A 16158-nucleotide genomic window follows, 5' to 3' on the forward strand; every position below is an offset into this window, starting at 1 on the left:
TATATATATATATATATATATATATATATATATACTGTATATTTATACCCACTTCCTCTACACAGTGAATTATTTTCTGTGGTATATATATATTCTCTGCTGCAGATTGAATTCCAACAACAGAAGCATTCAATTTAAAAAAAAACTGCTATAAATTGACAGTTTTACGGTTGTTTTTAAGATCAAAAAATGACAAACGACCACAGAAGCACACCGAAGACCATAGAGCCTCTGTCAGTTGCCCAACGTTATTCCCCTGCATTAAGGGTTTCAACACTCTTTGACACAATCACACTGATAAAATGAAACAAGACACAATATGTTTTTAAATGAGGCCTACCTTATTAAAAGAGAAGCTCACTCTGACAACTTTTCTGGGATGCGAAAGGTTAATGACCTCGTTTTTGCTAATATTGCTCGCCATCGCACCTACTCAGTGTTTGCCAAACCATGCCCACATACACTCGCGCTAGAGGCATGTCATTGTACATCCATTCTGATTGGATGAATCATGTGGCCGCGGGCTGACCCTGGGCAGACCAAAATTAGCCCCAATGAGCCACAAACCGAGGGGGCGTGGCAAGACATCTGTCAATCATTCTGAACCAGGACAGACAGGAACGGAACGGGGCTGTCATAATTTAGCCCTTTGGAAAGACCTTGGGATTTTCCCCAGGCAGTTTGACACCAGTTTTGTTGTAAATTTAACAAAATGTGTTATATTATTTCTAAAATGTATTTATATTTAAGTTATTATTTTTAAGTGGTTTATTTTAACATCTTTATTGTAAATGCCAGGGAGGGATTAGCCCTACTAGCCCACTTATACCAGCCGTCCCTGCGGTCAGAGATAAAGTTGTTGAGATGTTTAAAGCAATGGTCACTTATAAAAACAAGATTTCAAGCTTTGAAGATCTCATGTAGCTCTGTTCTTGTCCTTACTGTCCTTACTTATACCAGCCGTCCCTGATCAAGATAATTGAAAACTTTTTTTTAACATTAAATATGACATGACAACTTGGTGGAAATGGGCTTTAAAAAACATAAATATAAATATAAATATTTATGTTAGTCATTTCTGTGTCAACCTGTCCAGGGTCTACCCCACCTCTTGTTCAATGACTGCTGGAGATAGGCACCAGCTCTGAAAAGGTGGGTAAAGAAAATAAATGGCTGGATGGAATGATTTCTGTTATAAAAGCTGATTATTTTTATAGAAAATACCATATTATTTTAAGACTTATTTCAAAGATTTTTTTTGTTAAGAATGAATTAAAGTGACTTCACTACTCTGAGTGAACGGGACGGTCAGATTTATTTTCATCTCTAATTTTATTAGACTTGTTTAAGTTGTTTTTTTCAAGTAGCTTATTTTAACATCTTTATTGTAAATGCCATGGAGGGCTTAGCCCTACTAGCCCACTTATACCAGCCGTCCCTGCGGTCAGAGATAAAGTTGTTGAGATGTTTAAAGCAATGGTCACTTATAAAAACAAGATCCCAAGCTTTGAAGATCTCATGTAGCTCTGTTCTTGTCCTTACATTTTAGAACCAGTGTTCACTGCAAATTCAGATGCAAGGAATATGTTTCTACCAGCTTTGCACATCTAGAGACATTCTGCTTTGCAAAATAGTTCTAGTTTATTTGTAATGGAAGGAGAACAGCTGTAAACAGCAGTTTTCAAGTCTTGCCAGGTTGTCAGTTAGATTTAGGTATGGACTCCAATTTGGCCCTTTTAACTAAAGTTTCTAACTAAAGAAATTGTGAAAGGGCCTGTTGCTTGGTGTGTGATTTTGTTTCCTCATCCTAAATCATAATGACTCCATAGGTTAACCAGCTGTAGACATACATATAATGATTACTTTCTGAGAGTTTCACTAAAATTTGTTCTGTGGTTCAGAAGGTACTTTGCTAACAGGCTTTCTCTTCAATAGTTTTCAGGAATGTTCAAAACAAAAAACAGAAGGATCTCTTAGCCCTCACAGTATGTCTTAGGGAAAGTTGACAGCTATGATCACACCAGATTATAGCTATGAATCAGTATAAATGACTGACTTATAGTCATTTTTGTGTTTTCAAAGTTATCTATGGCAATTATCTTGTATCAGAATGACTCTAAAAGTTAATTAGTTGTAGACGTGTGTCCACTGATTACTTTCTGACAGCTTCATTAAAATCTGCCAGATGGTTCTTGAGATATTTTGGTAACAAACATTATTCCTAACATTTTATAGGAATGTTTCAAACAAAAACCTAAGGGATCTGTTAGCAGTCACAATATGTCTAGTGTACCATTGACGGCTACTATCACACAAAAGTTTAGATCAGTATCTTTAAAAATTACTGAGTTATAGTCAGTTTTGTGTTTGATGAGGTAGCTGTGGTGGCCGTCTTGTTTCAGAATGACTCCAAAGGTTAATGAGTTTGCGATGTTCATTTAAGATTATGTTTTTTAAGATTTATAAAAATCTGTCCAGTGGTTCAGGAGATATTTTGCTAAAAGACATTTTCTAACAATAGTTTATGGCAAAAATCAAGGAACTGAAGGATGTTTAAGCAGTTGTCTAAGGTCTTGGGGATCACTGACAACTCCATTCACCACATTTTAGCTCATGATATTTAAAAAAAGACTGAATTATAGAGTCAGCTTATAGCCTGGACACCTCTCTGGTGAGGTGTTCTGGGCATGTCCCACTGGGAGGAGGCCCAGAAGAAGACCCAGGACACACTGGAGGGACTACGTTTCTCGGCTGGCCTGGGATTGCTTGGGATTCCCCCGGAGGAGCTGGCCCAAGTGACTGGGGAGAGGGAAGTCTGGGTCTCCCTGCTTAGGCTGCTACCCCGTGACCCGACCCCGGATAAGAGGAAGAAGATGGATGGATGGATGGATGGATGGATGGATGGATGGATGGATGGATGGATGGATGGATGGATGGATGGATGGATGGATGGATGGATGGATGGATGGATGGATGGATGGATGGATGACTTATAGCCATTTTTGTGTTTTCCATGTTATAGTTTATAGTGGGGGTGGTGTGCTGCTGACCTCAACTCGGGATGTCGTGGCTCGGTGGGCGGAATACTTCGAAGGCCTCCTCAATCCCACCAGCATGTCTTCCATTGAGGAGGCGGAGCCTTGGGACTTTGGGTGGGGCTCTCTAATCTCCAGTGCTGAGGTCACAGAGGTGGTTAAAAAGCTCCTCAGTGAATGAGATTCGCCCAGAGTTCCTTAAGGCCCTGGATGTTGTAGGGTTGTGTTGGCTCACGTGACTCTGCAATATCGCGTGGACATCGGGGAGCGTGTTCCAACTACAGAGGGATCATACTCTTAAGCTCTACACCCTCAGCAGGGTCCTTGAGGGTGCATGGGAGTTTGCCCAACCAGTCTACATGTGTTTTGTGGACTTGGAGAAGGTGTTCGACCGTGTCCCTCGGGGAATCTTGTGGGGGGTACTCCGGGAGGATGGAGTACCAGGCCCTTTGATTCGGGCTGTTAGGTCCCTATATGACCGGTGTCAGAGCTTGGTCCGCATTGCCGGCAGTAAGTCGGACTCGTTTCCAGTGAAAGTTGGACTCGGCCAAGGTTGCCCTTTGTCACCGATTCTGTTCAGCCAAGGTGTCGAGGGCATCGGTTTTGTTGACCTTAGGATTGCGTCTCTGCTTTTTGCAGATGATGTGGTCCTATTGGCTTCACCGGGCCGTGATCTACAGCTTTTGCTGGAGTGGTTCGCAGCTGAGTGTGAAACGGGTGGGATGAGGATTAGTGCCTCCAAATCTATGGCCATGGTCTTGAGCCATGCTTAGGCTGCTACCCCCGCGACCCGACCCTGGATAAGTGGAATAAGATGGATGGATGGATGGATGGATGGATGGATGGATGGATGGATGGATGGATGGATGGATGGATGGATGGATGGATGGATGGATGGATGGATGGATGGATGGATGGATGGATGGATGGATGGATGGATGGATGGATGGATGGATAGCTCTGGTGGCTATTTTGAATCAATCGGACAGATTGGGCCGATTTAAGGTGACAAAGAATAAAAATAAGGATAGGCATAAGACCTTTTGAAAGGTGAATAACAATTCATTCTGCCATTGGCATGGAAGGACCAACTAGTTGATTTCTGAAGGTTACTGGTTGCTCTAAATTTTAGTTTGAACTATCAGAGTAAAGGTGGTAAATACAAATGTACGCCACACTTTTCAAATTTTTATTTGTAAAAAAAAAAAAAAAGTGAAAACATGGCATTTCCCATATGCTTTACAATTATGCACTATTATCACATAAAATTCCAATAAAGTACTTTGAAGTTTGGGGTTGTAACATGACAAAACATAGAAAAGTTCAAAGTGGGTGAAGACCTTTTCAAGGCACTGTAATTTTGGTAATAGAGTGATTATTTACACTTTCACAACAAACGCTCACCAGTCTGCCAGGAGGGTGTCCGAAACTGAGAAAGGAGGGAGGAGGCAGAGGGTGAGGGCTGTGGACCCCGAGACTCCAGGGCTGAAATCAGATTCATGACGGAGGAGTCGGGACCTGAGGGGCTTGCGTGGTGGAGGCTGGCGTCAAACAGCCCAGACAGACCTGACAACAAAACATCACCATCATCTCATATTTTACAGAATCAACATATAAACACTTTCATGTCTTAAAAGTTCACTTCCATTTCTTGTACTAATTTTCTAAAGTACAGTAGCAGATTAAGAGTCAGATAAGTAATAATTGATATTTGGCTAGTTTGTCACATTTGTTTGGTTATGAAACTAATTTGTGATGCCATTAATTTACATATTGCTTCACTGCACACACCACACAATAATATAATTTTACCATCTGTAGAAACAAAAATCTCTTTTTGGGGGGAACATTTTTATTACAAACACTGATTTGTATAGCTGTTTAAAAGCACAACATGCAACACTTATTTGAACAGTGATTTTTTTTTTCGCCTGCCGCAGAAAGGCAAAAAGTAGACAATACAGTAATGTTTTTGCCTGTGTGTTTGTAAAATATCTCATGAACCACCATGAATTGAAACCCTTTTAAAAATAATCATTAGGTGTACATGTATAACTGGTTAACCTTTGGATTCAACTTGATTTAAGATATTGGCAACATCTGATTAACGTTAAATGACACAAAATGGCTATAACTCTTAAATTTACAGACATTAAACTCAAATTTGTTGTGGCAGTATTTGAGAGCCATCTCCAACTCACTAAAAGATTGTGCAAGATCTTTGATTAGCTGTGGCAGCCTACTGAATGAGGTTGATTCCAAAAGTTAATCGGTTGTAGGAGGATATCTAATGATTACTTACTGAGAGTTTCATTAAAATATGTCCAGTTCATGAGATATGTTGCTAACACACAAACACATGAACACACACAAAACAGCCAAAAACATAATCCCTTCATCTTTGGTGGTGGGTGATAATAATGCAACAGGTTTGGTAGAAGAACAGATTTTAATTTGAACAGATAAACCTTACCGAGAGTACGCCCTGCAGCGCCCCACGTTCCACCCTGCCTCGAGCTCCCTGGGTGGTGGTTGGTGGCATAGCCTTGGAGGGGGTGAGGTGTGGCGTAGGCCTGCCGGTGGAAAAGTTCTGAGTCTGGGTGGGTTGACCTGGAGCTCCCATACATGAGGCTAAAGAACAGGTTTAGTCAGTGTGAGCTTTATAATCCCATTTAAACACAGTAAAAAAAAAAATCAGATTTATCTTGAATCAGAAGCAGAAGTGTCAGAGAGTCAAATACAGTTAAAACCAGATGTCGACATCTACTGTATAAAAACAAACAACAAATTTTTTTCTCACTGTCTGACATTAAATCAGACTAAACCTTTCCTGTTTTAGATCAATTAGGTTTACCAAAATTATTTATTTTTGCTAAATTCAATTTAGTTTATTATTATAGTTTCAAGTCACAACAAAAGTAATCCTAGGGCACTATACAAAAACATTCACATAGATTATAAATACTTAGTATTTGGTAGCATTGCCTTTAAACTGTCTGACTTTGGTCAGTTGTTGTGGGTTTTCTTCCACATACGTCTCACAATAATTTGCTGTGATTTTGTCCCATTTCTCCTGACCGAACTGGTGGAACTGAGTCAGGTTTGAAGGCCTCCTTACTCACACACACACCTTTTCAACTCTGCCCACAAATTTTCTGTTGGATTGAGATCAGGGTTTTATGATGACCACTCCAAAACACTGACCTTGTTGTCTTTAAGCCACTTTGTAACTAATTCTGCCNACAATGTCCATTTGAAGACCCATTTGTTCCCAAGCCTTAACTTCCTGGCTGATGTCTTGAGATGCTGCTTCAATATTTCCACATAATGTTCTTTACTCGTGATGACATCTATGGTGTGAAGTGCACCAGTCCCTCCTGCAGCAAAACAACCCCACAACATGTTTCCACCCTTGTATTTCACAGTCAGGATGGTGTTCTCAGGCTTGCAAGCTTCCCCCTTTTTCCTTCAAATGTAACCATGATCTAGCCTTTTTGTTATATTTATCTTTTCACTGGAGTTTTGCTACTTTTACCTAGAGTTATGCTATAGTCAGGTTGTGTATAGATAGTGTTTTGCCACTTTTGACTTTCAAATACTGTTTTGCTAATTTTAGCTTAAAAGTAGTGTTTTCAGTTTCATCTTTTTCAGCAAACTTCATCAAAGTCATTCAGAAATCAGCAGTAAATACAGTTTCTCTAGTTTATATATAGAAGCACCTTTCATAAACAAAAATAATTACAAAGTGCCTAACAAAAAGATGAAACTAGTCAAATCAAACTATTAAACCAAATTTTAATATTGTAGAAAGACAAGAAAACAATTTCACTTACAGTCATAAAAACAAATAAAACCTTGTCGAAATTGAAAGTCTAGTATTACTTGAAGGATTGCATGTCACCCATCATCTTTCATGTCAGAGTTTTAAACTAAGATCATCTTATAATAAGAAAGAACAGTTGCAGCCATTTTGGTAAAACATTGTAATTAATGTTCTGCGTGATTTCATGCAATATTGTAAGATATCACAAGATGTGCTAGCACTCAGAAAATGTGTTGAGAATCGGTCTCAGCTTCTAACGCACCAATTTTTAGCTTGATATCTATAAACCTGAGTTATAGTCATATTGTGTAGGCTAAAGGTAATTAGCTGTGACAGCCATCTTGAACTGGGTTGACTTCAGAAGGTAACAGTTGTAGAAGTACAGTAAATCTTTGCTTATATTACAAAAAAAAAGCAATACGAATTTTACACAAAATGAATTTTAGGAAACAGTCTGTTTATAAAGTCAAATATATTGAAACTTAAAGATTTAGATATTTTCTAAACTTTGTTAGTTTTGTACAAAGCTAAAAAGAAATAGCTGCTAAATAACTGACAGAAGTTCTTGTCTCCCAGAAGTTCTTGTCTCCAGGGGTGAAAATCAGAGGAGGAAATTAGATTTTAGGGTTCATTAAAGCCAAAGTATATCTCAGTACATGGAGTCAATTTATAGAATGATGTAAATGACAACATGAAAGATTCTTCAACTAATTTAGGAGATGTTATAATGAATAAAATAATAAAATTTGATGAACTTATGGAAAATTAATATAAATCATTAATAATAATAACATTTAAAGATTAATGATATTGTTTGCATTTATTAGATGAGACAGCACAGTTATCTCAGTAACAACCCTTGGCTGTGAGCGTCACCTGTTTTTCCTCTATGGATCACTTTTCCTGTTCTGACCACTGTGAGTCAGGAAGATCCTACAAACACTGCAGATATGGATCTGTAATATTTTTTGTCTAATCATCAAGATGAGGCCCTCATCGAAGACACTCAGATCCTTACTTGGCTCATTTTTCTCTGTTTTCATCACATCAATTCCAAGGACTCCCGGACAGTTTCCATGTATAACATCTCACCCACCTTCAGGTGCCATTGTTCTGAGATAATCCATGTTTTTCACTTCATCTGTCACCAATCAGAATGTCATTACTCATTGTATTCTACTTTAGCTACTGACGTCTGATAAAAGCAGATCTCACATCCTGACTGTAGGAGGCACTGCAACTGTGTGCAGCTGCAGCCAAACTCAATGTCTACAAAGAAGAGCGCAGCTTTGCTACCTTACTGCTAAAATAAAGACCAGAAGAAGAAGAGCGCCACTTACGGTTAAACACATCTAAGGTAACTTGCTAAAAATATTCTCCTTCAATTCCACGAAGCTGAAGTTAGTTTCCAATTTCAGCTTCTGATTCGGAAAATGGCTAAAGGGCGATTCCACCTAATTTTTCACTACCTTCAGCATCTTTAATCTACTCTAGTTAAAAAACTACACCACCTAGACACTTCAAACCTGAACCAGAATATTCTACTCTGATTGCAGAACATTTAAAACCAAGTGTGTGATCTGTGAAACCTTCATCTGATTTGTGAAACCTCAATAAAGGGTGACTTCAGCACTTTTTTTGCATCTGGACCACATTAGTGCTGGTCCAGCTCCAAAACTACAACACCTAGACACTTCAAACCTGGACCAAATTATTCTGCACTGATTGCAGAACATTTAAAACCAAGTGTGTGATCTGTGAAACCTTAATCTAATTTGTGAAACCTCAATAAAGGGGCATTTTAGCACTTTTTTTTTTTTACATCCGGACCACACTAGAACTGGTCCAGCTCCAAAACTACAACACTTTACTGGTATTTGATAAAAAGTTGAAATCTATGCTAAAATCTTGTGTTCTGAATGTGTTTGTGCAGCATGAACAATCAGCATTCATATAAACTAATTCATGTCATTTCAGTGACTCGTCATGGTTGTGCCCCGAATCCTCTGTTGCTTAAGATGACATCGCGCCCCATGAAACACACACAAATACATGTCATATACACATTCAAGTCACTTCTTTTAAATAAATGCTTCTATTTTAATTAAGTTTTAGTCTTCATTGAACCTGATGTGCAGGGGGATAATGCGTGGTTGACCTCAGTATTTTTTAAAGTCTGGCTATTGCCCCGGTTCCCACCTTCACCCCAACTGCTGTTTTTTGACACATGAAGGATGCTCAAGCTGATTTGTACTTTAAGGTGAAATAAGCATAACTTTAGCCTTAATTTAGCTCGGTATCTGTAAAACTGACTGAGATATGGCCATATTTGTGTTGGCCAAGTATGGTTGGCTGTGGCAGCCATCTTAAATTAGATTAATTCCAAAAGTTAATTTGATTTAGCTGTACATCCAATAATTACTTTGAGTTTCACTGAAATTTATCCAGTAGTCAAAAAATATTTTGCTGACAGACAAAAATGGATGACTTCAACAGTTGATACCAAAGTTTTAAGAAAAAAATCTAGTGTAATGTGTAAAGCTCAAAGTATTCGTTGTGAATGAGTCTCAGCTACTACCGCACCAGATTTTAGCTCAACAGCTGCATAATTTACTGAGTTATGGCCATATTGGTGTTTCCTAAGGTTAGCTGTGGCAGACATCTTGAATCGAGTTGACTCCAAAAGTTAATTAGTTGTAAATGTGTATCCAGGTTACTATCTGAGAGTTTCATTCAAATCCATCCAGTGGTTCATGAGATAATTAGCAGACACAAGGGCAAAAACATAATCCCTTCATCTTTGTGGTGGGTGATAATATTGCAGCAGGTTTGGTAGAAGAACACATTTTGATTTCAGCAGAGAATCCAATCAAATCCTTACTGAGAGTTAACTGCTAACAGACAATATAGATTGTAACATTTTATACCAAATGTTTGGAGTAATGAGTAGCACTCAGAGTATGTGTTGTGAATGATTTTCAGCTACTACTACACCAAATCTTAACTCGTTATCTGTAAAATTGACTGCGTTAAAGCCATTTTAGTGTTTGATAAGGCCATCTTAAATTGGGATGACTCCAACATAAATCAGTTGGAGATCTAGTTGAACAAAATATCTTGATTTTCAATTGTTTGGTTTCACTGTGCAAATTTATTTTATCTAAAATCATTTTGTTTTATGAGGATTATTGTGTTTTAGTTCACCTGCAATGCTTTTATAGTTTAAATTTTGTACAGCAATATGGTCAGCAAGGGTTGTTTTAAAAACATACTACAGAAATAAACTTTGACTGATTAAGTATTTGACATTATACTATGATTATTTTTGACAGTTTCATTAAAATCTTGAGATCATTTGCTAACAGACAGATACGATTGGCTCCAGCAGTTCTTGCTAAAGTTTTAAGCAAAGATCTTGTGTGAACAGTTAGAACACAAAGTATGTGTTAGGGGTGGCCCTCAGCTACCAAATTTTAGCTCAATATCTGCAGAATTTGCTGAGTTCTAGCAAATGTTGTGTTTCCTAAGGTCACTTAGGTGTGGCACAGACACGCAGACATGGACAAAAGATTAACACCATGTCACCGTCAGGTGGTAACAAATAAATAAAACCAATCAAAACCTCCCATAAACATCTCCCAATAAAGCCTCTGTAAGATTCAACAAATTAATTGATAAGTGCTTAATTGCTGAACAAAATTTGTTGCTGTGGCTGCTTCAGGCTGGATAAAACACCTGAACTAAATCTGTCAAACACTGACGTTAGAATCAGTCAAGCTTCAAATCAGAGAAACTAGGAGACCCGTACTCTTGCAACTCACACAGTTACACCAACTTTATCGCAGATATCCATGTGTGTGTCTGTGTCCAGTTTTAGGTTGTTTTTATTACAACTTAAAATTGGACACCTACACACACAGAAAGTAACAAGCGCAAATAACTAAAGGCATTCCTCCCATATGGCCCGCTGCTTTTCCTTTTCAGATTAAGGTCATCATGCTACAACTCCATCATCAATGATGAAGTTGTAGTGATTTTGTTCAAACCTTGAAAATAATTTGTGAAAGTTTGATCAAAATTCGCCAACTGGTTCATTAGATATTTTACTAATAGACATAATGCACACAGACACATGCAGAAATATTATAACCACCTTTCTCCTCCTGGCTGCAGGTGATGAAAACTAAAATCTTGGAGAAAAAAATGATTTGTTGGATATTTATTTGTGACTTGATTTATTTCTTCTAATAAACGCAGTGACTTTTATTCATGTTTTTTTAGGTTTTTGTCTGTACATGTGGAAGATGTGTGAAGTGACTCACAGGATAACAAACTAAAAAAAAAAAAAACATAAAGCGACCCACAAATACATGTATACATTTGCACTTATTCCAGATTTAATTTTCCCTAACCTTCTACTTTCTGCGAACTGGGAATTTTTTTTAATTGCTTTGTTTTCGTGTTTCCGGTACTGCTGATGTAAAGGTATGCGCTCTTCCTGTAGCTTTAATGAGCTCCCCTCCTCTGATGGAGTCTGACTGATGTGGTTGTCAAGGCGACCGCTAACCGCTAACGTGCAGCAAAGCTAACAGAAGCTTTGCTAACTTAGCCGAGGCCGCGCGCCGTGCTGTCATTTAACATATAAGGAGACACTCGTCCCTGAATCAACAATCATCAGGTTGTCGCTGAATGCCGTGTGTAGATAATTAGCCTGTATGCTAACCTGTATGACAGATGGGAGGACGGCTGCACACCGTGTCCTCCTGGTGTTTTAACATTAACAGAACTGGTGAATACCGAGCTGAAACCTATCGCTGCCGGACTGAAAACTAGGCTAATATTAGCAAGGCGTCTGTGCCACGGTTTTAACTTCAATTAGCCCACGTTTAATTAACATGACAGCCCGGTCACGTGACCTTAAAGTATTGTTTACTAATAAGTGAGCGTCGCGCCCCCTCCTTTACGTTACAGCTGCGTAAGTTCATTGAGCAGCGCTCCTCCACACACCTGGGGACGGGATTTGGGAGACATGCGAAGCGGGTTTCTGGCAACCTGGCAGCGGATTCGCACACCGCACTGGTTCTGCTTTCTGAGACACGTCGGTGCTGCAACCTGTCACGGACTGGTGAAGTCCAAAAAAAAAAAAAAAAGCGGGCAGACAAAAGGTGCAGCGGAGACAATGCAATGATGGAGCCTGCATGTAATCTTAAATAGATTTGTGTCAGTGTTTTTATAATTATTATTACAGGTTCGGTTGTCAGCGACCCATCCCCCTCCGTATCACTATTAACCTTCCGTCTGGATCCATGCATTTAAGTTAGAGACAGCCCCCCCACCCCCACCCGTCCCCACCTCCATCATGATGATGGTGCTGATGTTCCGGAGCTTACCTCGCCTTTGCCGATCTGTCGTAAGTCCATCCCGTCCCAGCCCCGAGGTCTCCAAATCCTGCTGCGGGATAATTCCTCTCCATGGAAAGACCGGGCTGGATGAAGATGGACAGATAGCGCGCGTGAGAGGGAGAGAAGAGGGGTGGTGAAGGGGGAGAGGGGGAGGGAGGGAGGGAGGGGGGAGAGATAGAGATAGAGAGAGAGAGAAGGAGGAGGAGGAGGAACGTCCTCTCTCCTCAGAGCTCGAGTCTGTTTATTTCTCTGCTTGACGAGCCTGTAGACTCGGAGGAATGAGGAGGAGGAGGAGAAGGAGGAGGAGGGAGAGTCACAGCAGCTAGGAGCACCCCCCACCCCTACCCCTCTCATATTTGCCTGTCTATTGTCTGCTGTGTGGAGCTGATGGGCCGCAGAGCAGATGCTGCGCCTTCTCCAGGCTCTGAGGAGGAGAAGCTGCGGCTGCTGCAACACTAGAGCTATTTTCGCTCATTTTGTTCACAAGACGCCATTTTTTAAAGAGGAAGGGTCTGATTGCCCCCCCCCCCCCTGTCTCACACAAACAAAACGTGTGATCTGTAATATCTGACAGGATGCCGCCAGCATCCTCATGAACAGGAGCGGGGTTTGTGATAAGAGCGCCAGGGCGGAGCGCTCGAAAGAAAACTTATTTGACATTTGCGCCCTGGACGACTTTTCTAATGCGTGTCCAGGCAGTTTGGGAAGTGGGGTGAATTTGGAGAGTTGCGCTCCTCTGTGCTGTGCAGCGCTCCTGTTGCTGCTGAGAAGGTGTCTCGCTGTTGTGGAAGAAGGAAAGGGAGGAGGACAGTGGACAGGTAGACCTCCGACAAGGACGTGTGCTCATGCAGGCAGAGCCTGTCCTGCACATGCAGGGCCAGAGTCGTGGCCCTGGGGCTTGTGTCACCCCTACAATCCGACTGGCCCAGGCTGTGCCACTCCGGTTTTAGGCAGATAAAATGAAATACATAGCCTATAGCCTACAGCCTAAATCGAATAGTTTTCAGATGTCCGAGTGCAAGTGAAAGCAGCATCCCAGCACCGTTGCACCATTTTATTAAGAGAAAGTAAAAGTTGTAATATCACTAAATACAGACTACTAGTTAAGTAGTCACTGTTGACACTGAGGAAGGTTTAACACTTCAGCCATTTTCTTTAAAACTTAGAAACATATAATTTATTATATCCAACCTGGATGCATGAATTGGAACCGTATTCAATATATCACCATAATGCAAAACTACAACAGAAACATACATGACAAAATATATTACTTATTAACTACTAAACTGTAGCAGACATAAGAAGGGAATACTTATTTACTTAAGATCTCGTTATCAGAGCAGCAGAGCATTGGAGAACCCACCAAACAGACTGAACTGTTTCTTATGGGAAAGACAGATAATATTTAGATTAATCTCATTTATTTACCCCTTTATTTTTCATATCTGAACAACAAATTTAACAGGCTTCACAACTTTATAACAATTTATTGCCAAGATGAATTTTTACAACAAAGAAATAATCAACCAAACACAAATGTCCTTACTTTTTGTGCTAAGTTTTGCTAATAGGGTGTGGGGTGTTTCCAGCTGAAACCTTGCTCCTTCACAGGTGTACAGATGGGTTAAAGAGTGGGGTGTGTATATGAAGGTGGGGGTGGTGGAGAGGGGAGGGGCACCAAACTTTCAGGGCAGAAAACTTACTAATAAAGGTTGTTTTGGGCTAAAAATTTTAGGTTGTTTATGTGCTGTCCGAAGCACTTTAGCCTAAAAGAAACCTGGAAGTGTACATATTCATGTGCACTGAGAAAGCAATGCTGATGTCTTTAGACAATGAAACAATTATAAACTAGGTTACATTGACCAGTTCACCGTTCAGGAGCTCAGGAGCTCCTAATGCTCCTACTCCTAAGTTAGTCATGTTGTTCTTGAACATCCAGAGAAATATATTTCGTAAGAGTTACACTGCATACCAGGCATACAAAATACAGTGCAATTAGTTTTATTTATTTATTTTTTACCATCTTTTTATGATTAAAGATTGGATTTCTAAAAATATAACACAAGAATACATACTTTTATGTTGTCATAAAAGACTCAGCAGTGAGGCAATGAATAGTGGAGATGTGCACCAACTTGTGCATATTTGTGAAAATAAATCTGAATTTGTAAAATAGCATTAACTATTGGTAATACTGTAAAAACATACATGTGCAGATGAGCAGAAGTCTCAGAGAGAGTTACAAAAATCATTTGATTACAGTGATGGTCTTTAAAGGTTGTGCAACAATATTAGGTTAAGGATATCATTCCCATTTTTTGGGGGGCAAGGCCAGTTTTATTGTTATCATTATTATTATTATTGAACCAAAATTCCAAAGCAATAACTGATTTTCATAAATTTCTTATTATTTTTTCACTTTCAAGTTGTTTCATTGATCATTGTAGTTTTTTCTTTCTTTCAAGAAACAAGTGCAAGCGAATTTGTCCGTACATGTATTTGTACATACCTGTAAACAGCTACAACTAAAATAACCATGCCAACACTAGATTTTAGTTCTACCCATATGTCAGCTATGTTTGTAAAAGATAAAATGAAGTAAAAAACAATTCTAACAAACAAAATGACAAAGCCAAATCATTAAATCACATAACAGTTCTACTTTTCGTAGCTAATCCACTGTCACTATTTATTTTGTTTATAACATACTTGACCTAGAAATGAACATATACAGACATATCAGCTAAATTAGAACTGAAGCAAAACCTCTGTCTCACACACACAAACCCAGCGAACAGGAGAATCCAGCTGCACATGGTTTTATAGCTTTACTGACTTTTATAACTGAATTAAAAGCACTGGAGGCACATGCAAAATGTATATCATTTATTGTAAAAACAATATTCCAGGGTTTTTTCTTTCAAGAACTAATGAGCTGGTTGTCATGTTTCGGGCGACATAGCAGCGCAGTGGTTAGAGCTGTTGCATCCCAGCCTGGGGCCTTTCTGCATGGAATTTGCATTTTCACCCTGTGCATGTGTTTGTGTACTCTGGTTTCCTTCCACTGACCAAAACATGCATGTTAGGTTAACTGGTGACACTAAATTGTCACTAGGTGTTAGAGAGAGTGTGAATGATTGTTTGTCTCTATGTGTCCCTGTGATGGACTGGAGACCTGTCCAGGGTGTCCCCTACCTCTCACACAGTGACTGCTGGAGATACCAGCTCCCTGCGATTCAGAAAGGAGAAACAGGTAAAGAAAATGGATGGATGGATGACTGTCATGTTTCTTGTGTTTTGATGTGGAGCGGTGCTGGATGAACCACAAAAACCACGTTCTCCAATACAAATGAAATAAAATATAATCCATCATACTTGAAAGGCACCAGGCACAATATTTCACAAGCAGTAAGCATTCAGGGCTTGTGTTCATTTATATATTAAAAGAAGCAAATATACAAAGTTCACTCATCAGGCCTATAGATACAAGGAAGAGGCAGGCAGTCTTCTCAGTTGTCCTCTCCTGGATCAGCAGGTGCTGATGGCGCCCCCCTGTGGGTAGAAAGAGAGGACATCATTATCCCAGCATGATCCAAAAAGATCTGTGGGATTTCTGTTCCAGGAAAACAGCTGCAGTATATCATGTTATGAACTGATTTGGGTGAGATACGAATACAAAAAAGGCACATGGTCTATACAACTCTGACAGATACACACATGAAGGGAACAAGATGCAGGGGAGACAGGACACACAGCAGAAAAAAAAATCCAGTTTGAAATTCCAGACTTTTCTAAAGCTTTCTCAATTCAGAACTGTGGTGTTCCGGGCTTTAAACTGCATGAGATGCTCTGTTTATGTCCCATGTTTATGCTACCCCCCCCCCCCCCCCCCCCC

General features: G+C 39.6%; 2 protein-coding genes across 2 annotated transcripts in view; both read right to left on the reverse strand.

The window, feature by feature from the left end:
- prr12b (proline rich 12b) overlaps positions 1 to 12331 on the reverse strand; it is a 72495-nt gene extending 60164 nt beyond the window's left edge. Inside the window, exons 1-3 of the mRNA XM_017437258.3 lie at positions 12249 to 12331; positions 5509 to 5666; positions 4440 to 4601 (exon numbers count right to left, since the gene is read on the reverse strand). Coding sequence (XP_017292747.1) covers positions 4440 to 4601; positions 5509 to 5666; positions 12249 to 12331 — 403 coding nt within the window. The remainder of the gene's footprint in view (positions 1 to 4439; positions 4602 to 5508; positions 5667 to 12248) is intronic.
- A 3106-nt stretch (positions 12332 to 15437) lies between these two features.
- Positions 15438 to 16158, reverse strand: part of prrg2 (proline rich Gla (G-carboxyglutamic acid) 2) — a 10745-nt gene continuing 10024 nt past the window's right edge. The window contains exon 7 of the mRNA XM_017437248.3: positions 15438 to 15815. Coding sequence (XP_017292737.1) covers positions 15773 to 15815 — 43 coding nt within the window. The 3' untranslated portion in view covers positions 15438 to 15772. The remainder of the gene's footprint in view (positions 15816 to 16158) is intronic.

The sequence above is a fragment of the Kryptolebias marmoratus genome, linkage group LG12, assembly GCF_001649575.2.
Source record: "Kryptolebias marmoratus isolate JLee-2015 linkage group LG12, ASM164957v2, whole genome shotgun sequence".
In the NCBI taxonomy this organism is placed as follows: Eukaryota; Metazoa; Chordata; class Actinopteri; order Cyprinodontiformes; family Rivulidae; genus Kryptolebias; species Kryptolebias marmoratus.